Genomic DNA, 19,224 nt, shown 5'->3' with positions numbered 1-19,224 from the left:
ATGTGAAGCTCCGCCCATAAAAAATAGCTTTCGGCTGTTCTGTCGATCAGATCTCCGCCCTCAATAACAGCCAAACTGGATGAAAAAAAAAACCCATTTCATTTCTCACGTTTGGTTAACTAAGAACAACAACAACTTGCGTAAACTAACATGTTTTCACTGTACACTTTTAATAAACGCAAGAGTGTTAAATCTACAAGAAAAGAACTCCGATTCGAACTTCAGCCATTTTAGTATCAAAGCAGCAGACGAACACCGTGGGAAATTGGGTCAATTTTACGCATTTCTGTTCATAGCGTAGTATTTTGTCACGTGACTTTCATTCATGAAATACCGGATTATTACGCTGGTGGAAAATGTATCGGCATGTTTTGTTTAGCTACAGCGCGTGCTTTCAGTGTATAAGCTCCGCCCATAAGTTATTGCAGAATAACCCACGCTTGATTTCCTTCTTTTTCTATAGAAAAGAAGTCACGTGCCGTGTTAGAATTCAACATAAACTATATTTTACTGCACAAACTAACGGCCTTAACGAATTTTTAAATGATATTCAAATAGTATAATTTTATTAAATCGATGTTTCAATCAATAAGCGCGTCGCCTATTTAATATGACTAACTAACAAGCCGCGCTGTTTTTTTAATATTAAATCAACTGTAATAAGATAATAATATTAATTCAGCAAATACCATTTATTATTTATTTGCCTTTTCAGTCACTTTAACAACCTACATTATGTGAACGAAAATACCACTGTATGGGGCGCAGTAAGTATATACTCGTCTCGCGGAAACCTTGAAAACAAAACGATCCATAATGTCTGACTTTTATATACTAATATTTGGAATTCGTCTGAGTAACATAGATTCTATTGTCGACTTTATACAGACTTTTAAACACGATTTGTGTTATGCTATTTGAGACACTAAAGAAAATCAAATCAACTTACATATACAAATGAAAATAACACAATTTTACTAGAGATTGCCAAGCAATATGTTCCCCTACCGGTGAAACTCCACCATTGTAAGAATTTCTGGTTTTATATTTGTTTCCATAGCAACCATAATTCTTGACGTAGGGACAAAATGACGTGCACCATCCCCATATTGCCATCTATCCATGTTTCAAGTTTTATAAAAAAAAAATAAAAGAACTTTTAAAGTTACCGCAGGATCCAGAAAAGTGTGACGGACTGACGGACAGACAGACTGGCATAATGCCAGACAGACGGAGTGCAAACCATAAGTCCCGTCCGGTTTCACCGGTAGGGGACAGAAACAAGTTAAATTGCTTTGAAAAAGTACAATCTGCAGTCGGTCGACATGTCTGTGATAATTTAAACAAAAATATTGTCACAATAAGTAATTATTAACCGCGTCATGCTTAAATGTGTCTTATTCCATATCCTGACAAGCCTTCACAATCTTTACCACTTAGATACGTATTTAACGCTTTAACAATTAGATGCGTATTTAACCCTTTACCACTTTGATACGTATTTGACCTTATACCACTTAGATACGTATTTAACCCTTTACCACTTAGATACGTATTTAAACCTTTACCACTTAGATACGTATTTAACCCTGTACCACTAAGATACGTATTTAACCCTTAACCACTTAGATACGCATGTTCACGCATGTGTAGTGCCTTAAAAAGTTATATTTAATTAAAAAAATTAATTGTTCAATGCTTCCTCTCTAAACCTTAAATACTGATGAGCAGCAAACAGTATAAAACCTTAACAGACTTCGAGTTAAGTCAATTAAGTTTTCGTTTTCTTATCTGTGGATCGCAAGCTGGGCTGGAGGTTTGCAAGTTTCATATCGCATGAGATCCATTTTCGAGAGACGCGCATCATTTAAACTGCATGCGAAAGTGGGTTGTTGTTAATTGAAACTGGTTGTTTACAGTCCTACGGTGGGTTTCTGGCGGCGTCCGTTATAGCGCGCGCATCGAATGCGTTCCGATGCGGTATGGCTGTTTCCCCGGTAACAGATTGGCGTTACTATGGTAAAACTCTCAACTATAAATAGTTCATTATAAATGTTTTGCTTAAATACGTTCAGTAAATGTATGCCCTATTATTCATGATATACATTTTGTTTGACATTCTAAGCAGTGTAATGGAAAGAAAAGTGTGATACAAGTGATATGATCCCCTCATCGGGAGCGTTTTCTAGAAGTCTCCTTAATCTTGAGCTTTTCATACAAAAGAGTAGATAAGTAGATAAGAGTAAATAATGAAGGCATGCGCTACTACAAGTATTCTTAATTGTACGTACAATATGAATAGAATATCCGCTTAACAGACATGATCCCTCGGTACTCGCTAATTCAATCAACAATCAATAACGGACTGTTCTGAACGTAAGCGTTTACACTATTTATGGTAGCTGGTATAACAAAACAGTCGAAATACATTGTATACCAAATGCACTGACCGCATGAACTGTCATGAAGTACATTTATGAGTATAGATTATGGTTACCTAATCGTTATATTGCAAATCATACACCATTTGAGTCGTGTCCTGAGAAAACCTGGCATAATGCATGTGCGTAAAGTGTCGTACTATATTAGCCTGTGCAGTCCACACAGGCTTATCAGGGACGAAGTATATTTTTAGCTAAAATCCAATTTAGGCGGAAAGTGTCGTCCCTGATTAGCCTGTGTGGACTGCACGTGCTAATCTGGGACGACACTTTACGCACATGCATTATGCACAGTTTTCTCAGAACGCGACCATTTAATTGAACAGATTGTTTTTAGATTCCGTTTTTACTGAGCGTTACATGGGTCTGCCTACAGCCAACGATAATCTTGGAGGTTATAACGTAAGTGTTTAATTTATCTTAGTCGGTATCTATGTCTACGATATTATTTCGATTTTGCATTAAAAACGTGTAAACTTATGTACGGTGTAAACAGTGTTTTATACATATATACCAGATTGGTATGTGATATGTGAATAAATCTAACTAAAATGTGTATAGACAGTGTTCACATGAATGGCAAAAATGTACATAAAACATTTTCACGATTTTGAGACGTCATGTTGTTTCTGAAAAAGGTTAAGGAAAGTTAACATTTTTGTTATTGTTATTAGTGTTTGTTTACATGATAAACATCAAATGAACAACATTAACGCAATACTGTTATGGAATAAGATATCGGAATGAGTCTGGATGCTAAAAAAAGTATGCCTAAAGTGGGTATGCACGAGTTTTATTTTTGTTGAATTGTAATATATTGATGCAAATATGTTACAATAACACACAATTGTCAAGAACAGAAAAATATACATTGAAGACACATTTCATAAAATGCAGCAAAGACAAATAAGCGCCCCGAGCCGATTGTGACGAAGATATTTCGTGCATATTTTCCTGCAATAACCGAAGCATTCGTCTTTTTATTAGGATCGGAGTAAGTGTTCGTGTGTCGTATGAATAGATATCGTTGCAGGAAATTAAAATGATCCGTAAAACTAAATTTAGATTCACATCGTACATGCATGCTTGCGAATTCGAATTAAACATCTGTGTTATTTCACTTTTTTCGACACATGTTCTTCTTAATTTTTATTTTAATTTATATTGAAATACATGTATAATAAGTTGTGTACACATTTTATATAAATTAATAAATATTTGACAAAATCGTATAATCTTCCTTAAAAGCCTACAATTTCTTCAAATAAGAATGACAAGAAGTCTAATTTTGGCGTCCTTTTATTATCTAAATTCATACATATTTGACCAAATCGTGCATACCCACTTTAAGTGATGGCATTATCCGTAAAAAACTCAGTTCATCGAAACTAAATGAAACTCGGACGTCTTGTCTATTCCGGATATTGTCCAGTATAAAGGGAAATAACTCATTTGAAAATCTTTAGTGTTGCAAACGCATAAATGTGTGACAATTGATTTTTAGAACCAAACGATGGTTTGCTGATAAGCAATTGTTTATTTTAGTACGATACCTTAAAGAATTCAGAACTTATTGCGTAGATATTTTACAAAGTACATCCAATTAGTTTCCACAGAAATTATAGAGTTGTAAGAATCGCTTATGACTTAGAGGCTGTAAACAATTAAAAAACAATTATACCCGAGTCATACGGAAATAGGTCTATTGCCACATACGGCAAGTGTGAGCTGTCCGCTATAAGCTCTATAAGGTTCAGTTGTTTAATAAGTGGACTGGGTAGACCTTAACCAGACTGGGCGGAGGAAGTTGGCTGGTCTGGAGAATCGCTGACGGCAATTGACATGAAATCAATTTTATAAAGCGGGTCTTTTTATACGGCATGCAGGAGTTTGTTAAGGACACTGTCCGTATTTGTGCGTGCATTGTCATCACTATAGAAATATCGGAATTCTTAACAATTATTTTGCAGGCGGCGAACATATCAAAATATGCATCCAACTTCAAGTCCGCTAGATTTATGATTTTACATGGAACCGGTGATGGTAAGTTAAATATAATGATCAATCTCTTTAACATACAATTATCGTTATATGTGTGTGCATTTTGACGATACTTGTATACATGTACTCATTTCTGTTGCAATGTTAATGTTGAGGGTTTTTCGATTATGCTGAAATGTTGATAAAAAATATGGCTCATTTCAGAGAATGTATAAATACTTACTTGACACCATTTTGAAAGTTCTGACTTTAAAAAAAAGGTTATATTAGAGACATAATTATCTTGTAAAGAATAAATATTACAATGAACATGTTGTAATGGCGTGAAGATAAATATCAATGGGAACAGATTGAGAAAACCTCATATCCGTTTTCGTCATCTGATCGTGATGTTCGTTTTCAGTTTAGGTCAAAATCAATCTAGTACATGCATAAGTACCAACATTTTTGAACCGATAATTTCATGGCACTGACAATAGTAAAATATCCATTATAACAATTTACTTTGCTTTATTGTTGTTTCAGATAACGTACACTTCCAGAATTCTGCTCAACTTATAAAAGCATTAGTGGAAGAAGATGTTTACTTCCGCCAACAGGTATGTGAGACGTTCGAATTTAAAATACATGGGAGCTGCGTATGGATTTTATTTCATTGACTATTGCATACAATACATGGTTAACGCTTCATACAGGTACGCTGTACAAATCTACGGCGGCGAATTACTTAAATTCGTGTACCAGTTGTTAAGAGATATCGTCAAATCCCACGATACTTACCTTTAAACGCTCCAATTGGGAGTTATTAGGTTAAACATATTTATTTTAGATCGATTGCAAAAAAGCATAAGTACTTGGTGTCTATTTTGGGTAATCTAAAGAACGCTCCCACAGTGGGAGCTAGCTCGTTACCTCCTGATTGCTAGGCGTACACCATATCGACTGCACCACTGCGACCTCAATTTGGAGTGTTTGTCTTTTGCCTTGGTGACAAGGGATTGGTTACAAAGGGAATATATATATTGAGTCATATATTATTTCGATTTGCAATATTCAAAACAAGTAAATGTACGTGTATTTAGGGTAATTTATTTTTAAAAGGTTCAATTTGATCTTTTGTTATGATGTAAACAACAAATAACAAATGTTGAATGTGTAAGCACATTGAAACCTTAACTGTATCAGCAGATGGCTACTGTACTCCATCACAACGGCCAATCAGCGTTCAGTCTGAAAAAGCACACTTCTAGACAAAGTGCATAATGTAAAATCATTAAAATGTTAAGGTTCCTGTGAGTCATACTTTAATTATCTTTGTTACAATGCAGATATACCCCGACGAGAACCATTTCCTGAACGGGCAAAGCACTAAAATTCATCTGTATAACACCATGGAGGACTTCATACTGCATTGTTACGGCAAACCGAAGAGCATCATTGAGTTCATTAGTGAGCCGTCTGAGAAAGATGTGGATCCACCGGAAGAAGAGGAAACAGAATAAAGGCATTCATACGAGGAATACAAAAACATGATGCGATGAAATTACACCATTTGCGTTAAATTGAATGGAAAATGGACTTCTTGCCATGCAAAGATGTAGCTAAAAGTGTCTTAGATGAAGCATACCCCACACTTTAAGGCATGTCACGCTTTAAAAAAAAACGAGACGTATTTTGCCAATGAGTGATGTTGGTTAAAATGACTTTATATTATTATCTTTAAATATTTATATACATTAGACACTTATAAGAATGACGATTTGTTCATTTGGGAAAGGCTTTGTAAATCACAAGGAAAACAACTGATGACGAGGTGCTCCAGACATCTAGAAATATGCGAATTGAAACGAGTAAAGTGTGGAGTGTTACTACACTGAATGTATCAACAATGCATAATGTGGAAATATGAAGCAAACACATTTGAATTGAGATTACGCGAACGACTATGGGTTTCAAATGAGTGAAGTCGCTTATGCTTGTTACAGAAAAGTGTGATATTCACAAAAATGCAAATAAGAACATGAGTGCAAACGGATATAGTGAGTATTTGGCTAGTTTTCTTGAACTCAAATAATAATGAAATGAAAGCATTTTGTTAGGACCAAACATGACTTACACTGCAAGGATTAGATTCGAATATTGGACTATTCAGTTGGATTGATCTCTTTTCCGCCTTCTGACGTCGCTGTACAGATAAAGTAAACTCAAAGTGATGTCTATGATAAAAAAGATTTGCAGAGCAAACAAACACGCAAACGCTTTATGTTATTATCACTGTAACACATGTAACCTTTATAATAAGTTTAGAAACAACATTGTCTGTAACTTTAATCAAAACTTTTTAAACAAACAGCTGAATATTGATTTTTAACCTTAGCAGTGTCAGTTATATGTGTATGAAAAGTTGGATGCGTTTTATGCAATAAATCGTCTTATATAACTTAAATCTAAACCATGTTGCAAATTTGTTCCGATTCGTTAAAAGTATTGACTTATGCTGTACAGCAAAAACCATATATCTGCCAAAGTTATAACGTGTGCAATATTTCATTAACAATACTGATATTTTGATTGTGTTATTATAATTATATTCGTAATGTCTAATACATAACGTTATGTTGTTTACAAAATATGTTAGGACTGAATTTATACCATTTTGTTTCTCAAATTACTATCAGCAATTGTTGTGCAATCATTTTTGTTTGTGTTAATTTATGAATACTACTGCTATTATATAAGATTTTTTTCTTCTTCTTCTTCTACTTCGTCTTCTTCTTATTATTATTCTCTTGTCCTTCCTCCTTGTCGTCCCATTATTTTTCTTCTCTTTATTCTTATTATTATAATGATAATAATTAGTTGTATTGTTGTTGTTAATCATTATAATCATAACATTATTATTAGTATTATATCTAATATCATTACCATTATTACTATTATTGTTATTATTTATATCAATATTTTTTAATTATTTATAGACACCCGAAAATCAATACATACAATTGTAAATTGTTATGCAATTGTCAGGCCATTGACAACTGTTCTGACTTGTATTTGTACAACTCCTCATCTCTGAAGATGCGTTTTAATGAGCCTAGCCAAGAATGTGCATGTATAATCAGGTTAAAGACAATAAAAAATTCATGGAATCGGCCATTATCCAAATCGTACGCTTGTCAGGCCATAACTGTACATACATGTTGTATATGTTTTACCTCTTTCCCACTTAAAAACGTATTTTGACGTGTTTGTAGTCTCTTAAAAAGTTGCATTTAATTGAAGGCCTTTCTTACTAGATTCAAGATGTAAAGGCTTCATTTCCAACCCTTAGATACTGATGAGCAGCAAACAGCATAAAACCTGAACAGAATACTAGTTACTCACAGGCTATTCAGGTTTATGCTGTTTGGACATTTTCACTTTGCCTTTGAGTGGGAAAGGGTTAACTCAAACAAGTACATGTAGTGAACATAAAGTAATTTCCTTTCTGATTTAAACAAATACGCTTCGCGTGTGAATGCTTTATGTGGTAAAGTGACACTGCATTTAAGATAGACGTTAAGTCATAATCAAACCGAATAACCATAAACTTAAAAGGCCTATTTTTTCCTTAATTTAAAGATGATTAAACCAAATTGTGTTCAATACATACCATTTTAGTATTTGCATTAGTTTGAAACTCTACAACGGACCTATCACACAATGTTGTATATAAACAACTCATTTTTGTCACGTTTTAAGTTTACCATCGCTGTCTGTAAATCGAATGTTTCATAAAGTACACCGATTCAGAATGATGCTGCACTTGACAAAATGCATGTGGTGTTGTACGGTGGCACTAAGGTGACATCACCGCTCAAAAAACAAAAAGTCGGGAAAACACAAGTTCTGCTTTCCCGTCTCTAAAAACTATTAACTATTGAAAACAGACTTAATTTGTGTTTCCCCGAGTTAAATTTTTTTAGTCTTCTTTTTTGGGGGAGCGGTGATGTCACCTTAGGGCCACCGTAGTATTGTCATAGACCATGTTTTAAGTTACCGCGATGACCTGTTGTGTAGAAGTCCCTTTAGTTTCTAGTTAAAGATTTGTATTATTGATAAAAAAGCCATCAAATGTATGAACTAACGAAACTAAAATAGTTGGAATAGTCTTAATTTCATAAGCAAGAAAAAGTTTGATAAAAATTCCTTCATCGGGATTTTTACACGGGACATCCGGAAGCTAACCCAGCTTTATTGTTAAAAGTTAACAGCGTTTTTTAAACCATATTTTTGCAAACGCATGTTTTGCAGGTTATTGATAAAAAACTTTACAAATGCTGTATTTTTTACCATTTTCGATTTATATTTATCCATATACAAACACATTAGTTTACATGTTTCTTATTTTGTCATTGCGCTCTTGTTAAAAAAATTATTAATATTATATTATATTATCTCTATATTTTCCATTCACCCAAACTGTAAACATGTACCATAACAAGGTGCGAATCATTCAAAAAGCTAGACAATTATTTAAAGCCGGATGTAGCCTTGCAAACAAACACGTAAACTCACAAAACACATTCAAGTAAAGCGTCGTGGTATTTATCGAATAATGTAACGAAAATTCAGCCAATGCTCGAGTTCCGTCTGTCCGTAGACATAATTGTCCGAAAGCGTAACCTAAATACTATTCTAATTACAACATTCCTACTTTCACTTTAAATCTGATGTTGTAATTTGAATGATACATTTCCAAAGTTATACTCATGTTTAAAATATATAGTATATGTATCATGATTATTACAATGTTCAAAGTGTGAATCAGTGGTGAGTCGTTAATGCTGTAAAAACTCTTATTCAATGTTCTTCGTTAATTACTTTTCAATTTTCTGTAAGCTGATCACGCTGTCATCAAAATGCTGTTCTTATTTCTTCTTCATTTTTTAATTTATCAGAACAAGCACTACAACCACTAAAATTGTTTATAAAATATTCATACTATATCATCTATAAGTGTACAGGGAAGCAATTATTGCATTAGTTAAATGACAATCATTGAAAACCGAATCGCATCAGTAAGGATATCGATGTCACAACAGGATCGTCGTAGATCTAACTTGCCAGTGATCCAGATAGAAGAGAGTGATGTTTTCAATGACGATGGTAAAGAATCATAAGAACAAAAGCACTTTAATAAAAAACACCTTTATTTCCCTCGAAGATTTTTCACAACATAGTTAAACGTATACTACACGAATGTTTTAAAGAAGGTGTACATATTTCAATAGGTGTAAATATTGCGCTCAATACTAAAGTCAATTCAGAAAATCTGATCAGAAAATATATGTATATATGTTGAGTTTTAAATTGTTCATTTACCCTACGCATAGTTTGTTGTGAAAATGTATAACACAAGCACATTCGAATGTTACATTTAGTCCATTGTATTCCGTGCTAAATTACTGTTTATTTTAACAGTTCTGCACTTTAAACATTCTGCATATGGAAATCAAATAAATTTTAAATCTTACCAATTTATAATTCTTACATATTTTACTTGTAATTCAATAAATGTTACATTAAAAAGGGAGTATAAACTTACAAACTAAGATACATGTAAAAAAAACTATCGTAGGTTAAGACGCTGTTATTTCCTATCCTTTGGGAAACAACGACCATGTTTATCCAACAATCTGCGCACCAGAATCCATGGCGGGCCCACTGACGTCAGGATACAGCATAAATCCAGCAAACGTCGAGTACACTTGCGTATCCAGTCCGAATAGGGCGAATTGCATCTGATCCTGGGCTTTAATCTGTAAAAATATAGGAAGAAAACCAATTAAATAGTTTCATGCATTTTCCAGCGAAATGGGAAAACCGGGCTTATTGCATGTTCGTAATGTCGTTCAATAGTAGCCTGTGTAGTCCACATTGGCTGATCAGGGACGACTCTTTCGGCACAAACGGGGTTGTCGCAAGGAACAGACTTCATTTGCTTCAATAAAAGCGGAAAGTGCCGTCCTTGATACGCAAGTGCTTACTGCACATTTTAATCTGCGAAGACACTGTACGCACACGCAGGGCGCAGATCAAACATACAATCGTATTAAGCAGAAGATAGCCGTATTAGCCGTTTTCGTGATCTCTATTAAATATATTCACGACCATATCTACTTTTTATATTTGAAATTCTGTTTTTTATTTAAAATATTCACACTCTTGTGAAAACGGGTTTAACGGTCACGACAAGAATATTTGAAGATGAATTACTATATCGTGATCACTCAAACACTTCAAAGATTCATACACTTTCGTCAATCCTGGTTTCAACTAGTAGTTTGTTCAAATTATATGTTTCTCATCTGGGAATAATATGTTCGCCAGATTCGTTATTATTTTACATGTAATACATTAAACATGTACTTTAAATATTGCGTTTACAATAGAATGACAAAGTGTGGCTCTTTGTACCTTAAACGAACGTTCCGTATTTAACGTTGCTAGAATTGAACGTGCTAAACGTGTGAGTTATTTATATCTTACCTGGACTCTGTCCATTTTGCGGAGCTTCAACATGACAGTGTTACTGCCAACAGTGTGCGAATTATAGCCGCTGACACTGACAAGGGACTGGTCATTGTGAAGGAGGTTCAGCCACATTACGGTATCCTTGTTGGTAGAGTAAGCATGAACATGGAAAATGTACGTCCCTGCAAAAGAACGGCAACGGTATCCACATTCGTCTAATATATATAATATTTAACAAGTATTTAAAAAGCAATATACAATCATTCCACTACAGTTTAGTGGTAAAATGTATGACAAACGATTGCGCATATATAATACATTATGCGGAGGCGTCATATTTCACGATCGATCGGACTGTAATAGCTTCCTCTGCAAAATATATGTGTTCATGACATTCTTTTAATAATATATACTAATTGTATTGATAACGTAAATGCATGCACTTGTTTAATCACGTGCAGGGGCGAATACATTATTTCTGGTAAGGTGGTGGGGTGGGATATTAAAAGATTTGCTGGGGATCCAGGGCTCCTGGAGGGTGAAGGGCGAAGTCCTGCTAGGTATTGCGACGGGGCGAAGCCCCCACGAAGCTCCACGATTTTAGTGATTTTGAAGGCTTTGACAACCACTTCTCGAGCATGTCATGCCTTATGTACTTTCATCAAAGTACCTTCTTATAACTTGAAAAACTTGTTCGACTTGAAAAGCCGGGCGACAGAGAGTCTAAACTTAAAACATTATTTAGCGATTGTCTGTGATTAGTGGGAAATATTGTGTACGAAAAAGAAGAACACTGAGTTAAAATAGGTGATTTAGATCTAGTTAAGTATGAAACATCAAATGAATTGACTTTACTTTGGCATTTTTAGGGAGGGTGACGTCCGCCGCGTCCGCACCCCCTCCCCCTTGGATCCGCCTATGACGTGTTGTTCTAAATTTCCATCTGTGTCATGATCGCTTAATCCCAACGTTTTCAATAGATATAACAAAAGTTAAATTCAGTTCGAAAAGCGCTACGTTGGCCAGTTCAAAAAAGTAAACAGACATAAGTTACGCTACTGCCGCAAGCACACCAAATCACATGCGGAATAGGACCATACACGTCACGTTACTCCAATAACAAAAGTAACAGTCATGTGACTGAACCTACTTCGGCACATTCATGGGGAAATTGTCTGTTCAAGTATGCCTCCGATGATAATGCCTCAACGAACACTTTCGTGTAAGATCCGTTCACCAGGACATACATGTTAAAGTTACAAATGCTAGTTGAAGAGTAAAGATGTTTGCGTGAAGAATAAATCATTATAACTCTTTTGAACGGCTTTGGATAAGCTATATTCTATTAAAATAAATACGTTGTTAACTGCATGTATCCAAAGTACAAGCGGCGTGGGGTAAGAAGGGCCCAGATAAAACCCCTCGGTTGAGCCTCCTTAGCAGCTATGGTTAAGGGATGATTTTAACCCATTTGTGCCTAGTGGACTCCCCTATCCTTCTAAAATGGATCAATTTATTTCCAAAATTAGGGATATCTAGTTTATTTATTTCTATATTTAGAATATTTCTTACATAAATTCCTTTAAGCAAACAGCTTAGACCCTGATGAGACGCCGCATCTTGCGGCGTCTCATTTGGGTCTACGCTGTTTGCAAAGGCCTTTTTTCTAGACGCTAGTCATAAATGGGTTAATCACGACAATCACAAGCAGTTCAATGTGTTTTTGTCCATTCATAGACAAAATCTATTGGCTTTCTTCTTAAGCAAAGTTTAACCGCTGAGCGAAATGATAAGATATAAATACAAAGATTTTTAATTGTAGTGATTAGATAAGTAATTGTATGCCTTAAAGGACATACTTTAGTGACATTTTGATTGCATTACATGTGTAACAATGCGCGGCTGTATTATACAATATCGTAAAATCTTTTAAAGATGCTTCAGGACCCACATATTCTTTGGCGGGGTTATTGTCCACATAGCTTATTGGCAAGATATGTAGAATGTTCAACTGTATATTGATGGAGAACAGCTGTTAAAGCGTATCAATCAATGACGGTGTCGACAAATAAAGAACATTTAAGTTTAATGGTAACACTATACATGAAACATTATTGATTATTTAGCAAGATATAAGGCGATTGAAATTGTAGGTTCTGTGTCTATTGATAAATTAACCCATTTTTGTCTAGCGTCTAGAAAGAAAGGCCTCGGCAAACAGCGTAGACCCAGATCTGGGTCTGCGCTGTTTGCTTAAAGGAATTTCTGTAAGAAATTTTCTTAATATTAAAATATATATAGTAGACATCCCTAATTTTTGGGGTTGATCCAATTAAGAAGGATGGGAGAATTCACTAGGCATAAATATGCTAAAATGGCACCTACGACAGACGAATACTTTGAGATCTTACCCGCTACGGGACACGTAAAAATGCCTGTGTATTTGTCGTATCCGTCGTGGTCGTTAAGGAAGACACGGTCGTAAACCACCGTTTCGCCGTTCATTATGTACTGCGTGCTGGTAAGGCCCGAGGAAAACGCCACAACGGCCTTCGTGTCGATGGGCGCACCCATTACTGCAAGGAATATATCAAGAGACCGTCTCAATATATTAGGCTCGCTTGGTCATTGTCGGCTTTTGGTATTACTTAAAAGTATCCTGAGTTCGCTTGAGTATAATAAAAAGTACCCGGGGCACGGAAAATATACTACAAAGTAACCCGGGGTATGGCCGGGGTCGTTTCAGCTTATTTTTTGTACCCGTGGTCATTGTAGTATACTTAAGAACACCCTGGGTACTTTTAAGTAGTACCTGGGCTGACAACGATAAATGGAGCGTAAGTTATTAATAATTCGTAGTTCGGTTCAATGCTTGTCTTTGTGAAACGAAAATAGCTACGCTTCAAGCATGAGGCCTTACGGACGAATATTAACTCACTGATTAAATAATATACTCGGGGGTCTTTTGGACATCAAGAGCGACTTCAGATCGTCTTAATAAACTGTCGCTACTTGGCTACGACTCGTCAGTTTTTATTCTTGCGTTTCAATGAAAACAATATTTTATAAAAACGATTTTCATACAAATGGTCGCAGATATTTCATATCTAACTCAATTTAAAAAAAAAATGTCCTTGAGCGTTGTTGATGTCTATTGCAATGCAAAACTTATCCGGTTTTTATTTGTGAGTGAAGCTCACAAATAATGCAGACGCAATTTTGCTAATCTTAAGCTACTTCTTATTATTTTAACCTATGACTGCCTGCGTGGATAACTCCAGTCAAATTTAGCAGACGATAAATGCCAGCATACGACAGCCTGCAATTATGTAAACAATAGGTTTAAGAGCTTGTGGGACATATTGGCCAGTCTAGTGTTTAAAACAGCGTGTGCGATGACATTGGTAAGTTTATCATTGACATCTGTACATATTGGCTGCTTTCAGGAAAAACGGGGCTTAATGCTGCATTAAAAGTCTGTTAAGTGGGCAAAATTGTTTCTCGATAATTTAAAGAAAATAGATAAAGCATTAGATACACATATCACAACATGTACATGAGTATAGGCTTGTTATTCTTTAGCAAGGCAACCACAATTCTGAAGATGGTTGCCAGTGCAGCGACCAATTGTGAAAAAAAAACATCTTGTTTTATTTTGTCTAAGTTATCACTATAACATTAATATGAGGATAAACAGTCACACACATCTCGACTTGTGCTTTAAGACACACCATTTAAAATGTGAATGGGTTGTGTTCATTTCAAACTTACGATATAAAAAGCTATAACATAAGTTTGAAAACTGAGTTGCTTCTAAGATTATGCAATAGCGAACAAATCGGTGCCTTCAGCGCTTTGATTAGTAATTGGTTACTAGTGTGTGTCATCAACAGCGCTAGATGCAAACACAATTATTAAAATTTAAAAGCCCATGAACACTCACAGTAAACAAATATTTCGAACCATATTACGAAAAATAAAGTTAACACATGAAAAAAGTTCCTTATAGCAATAGTCAAGATTTCAACGCTAGATGTAGTTTGGTTACATAGATTTAACACGATACTTAATGCTCTTTTTTGTGGGACAATATATTCAACACATGTTCAAGTACCATAAATAAGCGGTTGTGTGTTGTATCAATACATATCGTTGCGGGAAATTAAAATGGAATATATTGTGCCACAACAAATATAAACGAGCATGGTGTATCTCGTTAAACTTATGTGTCCATAACACACCTAGCGTTGAAATTCTGGCTATTGCTATAACACGGTGCCTATACCACGTGACTTTTTAAGATCTGTGTTGGGAGAATAAAGCGCGACCCAGTTAGCATTTTTAGTGATGTATTTTTTAATATTTCACCATTTTCAATGGAATAAAGTGGAGAGCCCGCTCATTCGTGAGAATTGTCTTTAGGTATAACGATCTTTTTAAACAAATAAGTATTTTTTTCAGTAAAGTGCAACCGCGCGTTTGTATATGAAGTCCCCACACAGATCCGACATTTTCCTAACCGTTCAAACGCGCGGTTGCACTAAACAGAAAAAAATACTTATTTGTTTTAAAAGATCATGATACCTATGAAAAACTCTTACGAAAGAGTGGACTCTCCACTTTATCCCATTAAAACTGGCGAAATATTTAAGAAAGAGATTCTTAGAAATGTTAACTGGGTCGTGCTTTATTCTCCCAACACAGATCCGAAAAAGTCACGTGGTATAGGCACCATGTATAAGGAGCACTGCTTTTTAAAGGGTTATACTATTCATTGATTTTGAGTATTTATGTTTCATTCAATAAATGATAAGTGCAAATTGATCTCAGAAGACCCACAAGTTGGACTTTAATAAACTATACTGGGAAACGCAAACTATAAAAATGTTTTTCAATCATTATATATTCCGGGAACTTGGCATTACTTGTATATATATATATATATATATATATATATATATATATATATATATATATATATATATATATATATATATATATATATATATATATATAATATATATATATATATATATATATATATATATATATATATATATATATATATATATATATATATATATATATATATATATATATTATTTATTCGATTTTATAAGTATTTTTAGTGTCTTAGTGTTACATTATTCTTTATTAAAACTATTATTTGTATCATTTATTATAACTCTTTCGAATATACCAGTTTGTTTTTTTATTTTTATTTACAAGGTTCAATAAAGTACTGTGTGTTTGTCAATAAAAATCGATTTGGATTTTGTGTGTGTATGTGCAAGACACAATTTATCTCTTGGCAATACTCAACAATGAAGAAAAATATAGTATACAATTTGTTATACCATCAAAATATGTAATTTTAATATATATGGTTAAATGCCCCGATTATGTGCTAGAGAAAGATCTTACCTTGGACGATTGTTAGTACAAAAGCAATTACTGACATCATTTTGTTTGCGGATTCCATGATTTCTTCAAATTATCTGAAAAAACAAAAAACATTCATACAATATTCAAAGTTTGTTTATAGACAAACATCAAACGTAAATGAGCGCCATTTAATTCACGTCTTCGTACTTACTGTCCAAAAAGTGAATTAAGTTGTCTTACTATTAACCGTTAAAATCCAAAATACTTTAAGTGTTTTCTTGTATTTTGTTTACGAAAAGCCGATGAAATACAGACAAGGTTTGCTTAAATAGTGCCTGCTTTAAAACATGCGCGTTAAGCTGCATTCGCTTATTACTTGGTAACTGCCAATGTGTTCCAAAAAAGAGTTATAAATGAAAGGCAAACAATGGTAATGTTAAGATAAACAACTTGCAATATCTGCAATTTAAAAAGTTGATATCAGTCTTATACTTGTCTTGTCTAATAATTTCCAGATTGAAATCAAATAATAATCATACCGCGCACATTAGATCGTTTCTGTACTTTTATGAACGAATTCGAAGATTTTTTTAACCTTATCAGGCTACCAATCAATATTTACCCACGTCAAATCCCATTTCTGTATATATAAAGTTAAATCCGAGTTCATGTTTGTGGTGGCAACAAGTCAATCTTGTCCGAAAAAAGACATCTTAATTTAATCACTGTTATCTCAATAATCCAGATGTCTAAATTAAACGTCATTCACTCGCATCCTTTAATCCCGGAGTTTAAGGCTTGTCATCGTAAAACGACTTATGAGATGAAAAGATACGTTTGTACCTCTCGTATTTATAAAATTTGAAAACAGACGAAATCAAATTAAAGTTAAACTCTAAAAGCGTGCTCTTTGTGTTTAGCAGGAATAGTGTTCTCACAGGAGGGCTAGCGTATTGTGAACTGTTTGAAAAGATAATGATCTACCGTGAAAAAAAACACACTTATTTTGAAGGCCTTTCATCAAAAGATCCACGCATATAGAAATCAAAATGAACATACTCTTTATCCGCACATAAATTTGTATTACACACAGTTATGAAACAAGACACGATACACGAACATTCGCTTGGTACTATATTATTTAAAAGGGTTTTTGTCGTTATGCTAGGTAAATATCACAACCTTTGCTGAAAGATGTGTTTTGACTTGTTGTCTAACGAACGTGCTCATATATATTTCAGATTTAATGTTGTTTTTTTTTCTAAATATTGCATTTTATTGTTAAATAGGTAGTGCATGGTTTGCTGTGACTGTTGGTCAATACATAGATATGTCCTTGTATTCTATAACGTCGTCAAGGTCCAACAAAGCCCAACGTCCAATGATTGACAATTAAGATCGACGATCAACGACATTTGGTGGCGACTACACCCTGGAAACAAAACAATATAGTTATACTTCCATTTCCATGCTCGGCTTGTACATAACACTAATGTTCAATCACTTTAACAAGATGAAAGACTGGGTTTGTGCATGACATTTGTAGATCGAGACCCCATTCAAATGCGTAGAGAAAGTTGGATGCTTCATATTCATTTCTGGTTGAAAACAGCACTCAAAGTATCACTGAGATGGGAAAAACGAAACAAAACATAAATCTTTCAATGTAAAGTGTTAAAAGTGTTTAACCAATGGCACATCATAACTATAATCGAGCCTATTTTAATTTGCTTTGCACAAAAATTGGGCACCATACTTTGAAACATTTAACACATATAATACCGGTAGCTTAACGAAATAATACACAAAAAGCGTCTTGTCTTTAAGTTGCATAGGTTTGCCTTTATGATAGTTACTGTCCGTATTGCCGTTGTGAAAATGAGATTAACCCGTTTATGCCAGCGTCTAGAACAAAAAGCCTTTGCAAACAGCGTAGACCTAAATGAGACGCCACATGATGCGGCGTCTCATCAGGGTCTGCGCTGTTTGCTTAAAATATTTTTTGTAAGAAATATTCTAAATATAGAAATAAATATACCAGACATCCTTAATTTTGGAAATAAATTGATCCAATTTAGGAGGCTGGGAGAGTCCACTAGACATAAATTGGTTAAATCGAGTAACCCATACTACCTATTGTTGATAAAACAAAACATAAAAAACATAAAAAACTGAAAAGCAACGATCTTATATGTTTTTGCAGTCAGTAAGGTGTATCGATAATGTCTATGTGTTTGTCACTGATAACATGTTCTACGTCGGTGTTGAAAAGCTCTTCAAGAGCTCGGCGGTACAGCTTTTTGACCGTGATATCGGTGCACCGACGCAAATTCAACTAACATGCCATTCTCAGTGCAATCGTATGTGCGTAGGAGTTGCATGAATGCGCAATCACCATTTCCAACGGGCGAGGTTAACAATGTGCATGCATATGGTTGCTAAAACAATAAATTCAGAAAATACATAACTGATATGCTACGTTCCTATATGTGTTGCAGTCAGTAAGGTGTGTGAATTATTTTAATGTGTTTGTCACTGATAACATTTTCTGCGTCGGTGAAGAAAATCTTTTCAAGAGCTCGGCGGCGCGGACACGTTCATGTATGCGGTACAGCTTTTTGCTCTAACATCTGTGCACCTACGCAACCACTTCAACTAACATGCCAGTCTCAGTGCAATCGTATGCGCGTAGGAGTTGCATGCATGCGCACTCATCATTTCGAATGGGCGAGGTTAACAATGCGCATGCTATGAAATCGCATTGTTTGTTTTATATTTATATGTAGATAACGACAAAAAACATTTGAGAGTGGCTTGTTTTCACGTGATTTCATAATGTGAATACTTTAAAGGACGCAAACAAAATGATCAATCTTTAATG

At 34.6% G+C, this 19,224-nt stretch overlaps 2 protein-coding genes across 5 annotated transcripts in view; one reads left to right on the top strand and one right to left on the bottom strand.

Annotated features, from left to right (window-relative positions):
• The window catches only part of LOC127847435 (dipeptidyl peptidase 4-like), a 37,687-nt gene extending 28,851 nt beyond the window's left edge, over positions 1-8,836 (top strand). The window contains exons 20-25 of the mRNA XM_052379343.1: positions 716-767; positions 1,920-2,019; positions 2,779-2,843; positions 4,412-4,484; positions 4,968-5,041; positions 5,771-8,836. Of these exons, the coding sequence (XP_052235303.1) occupies positions 716-767; positions 1,920-2,019; positions 2,779-2,843; positions 4,412-4,484; positions 4,968-5,041; positions 5,771-5,944 (538 nt within the window). The 3' untranslated portion in view covers positions 5,945-8,836. The remainder of the gene's footprint in view (positions 1-715; positions 768-1,919; positions 2,020-2,778; positions 2,844-4,411; positions 4,485-4,967; positions 5,042-5,770) is intronic.
• A 780-nt stretch (positions 8,837-9,616) lies between these two features.
• Positions 9,617-16,932, bottom strand: LOC127848417 (complement C1q-like protein 4). Of its 4 annotated transcripts, none has more exons than XM_052380874.1 (5): positions 16,883-16,932; positions 16,383-16,456; positions 13,370-13,534; positions 10,974-11,140; positions 9,617-10,243 (listed from the first exon to the last, which is right to left on the bottom strand). In XM_052380874.1, the coding sequence occupies exons 2-5, from the start codon at positions 16,438-16,440 to the stop codon at positions 10,109-10,111; spliced, it is 525 nt and encodes a 174-aa protein (XP_052236834.1). In that variant the 5' UTR covers positions 16,441-16,456; positions 16,883-16,932; the 3' UTR covers positions 9,617-10,108. The 4 variants fall into 4 exon arrangements, with proteins under 4 accessions (XP_052236834.1, XP_052236833.1, XP_052236830.1 ...); XM_052380873.1 differs by lacking the exon at positions 16,883-16,932 and adding an exon at positions 16,720-16,797; XM_052380870.1 differs by lacking the exon at positions 16,883-16,932 and adding an exon at positions 16,584-16,731.
• Positions 16,933-19,224: the final 2,292 nt, after the last annotated feature.

The sequence above is a fragment of the Dreissena polymorpha genome, chromosome 10 (assembly GCF_020536995.1).
Source record: "Dreissena polymorpha isolate Duluth1 chromosome 10, UMN_Dpol_1.0, whole genome shotgun sequence".
NCBI classification, from domain to species: Eukaryota; Metazoa; Mollusca; class Bivalvia; order Myida; family Dreissenidae; genus Dreissena; species Dreissena polymorpha.
The sequence above is the reverse complement of the archived record's forward strand: the minus strand, read 5'-3'. Positions and strand labels throughout refer to the sequence as shown.

Bases quoted from the DNA above. Each gene is read 5' to 3' on its own strand.
- LOC127848417 (XM_052380874.1), bottom strand. From the start codon at position 16,440: ATGGAATCCGCAAACAAAATGATGTCAGTAATTGCTTTTGTACTAACA. The intron at 13,535-16,382 runs GTAAGATCTTTC...TATTCCTTGCAG, and splicing joins TGTACTAACAATCGTCCAAG to TAATGGGTGCGCCCATCGAC. The intron at 10,244-10,973 runs GTAAGATATAAA...ATATTTTTACAG, and splicing joins GCAAAATGGACAGAGTCCAG to ATTAAAGCCCAGGATCAGAT.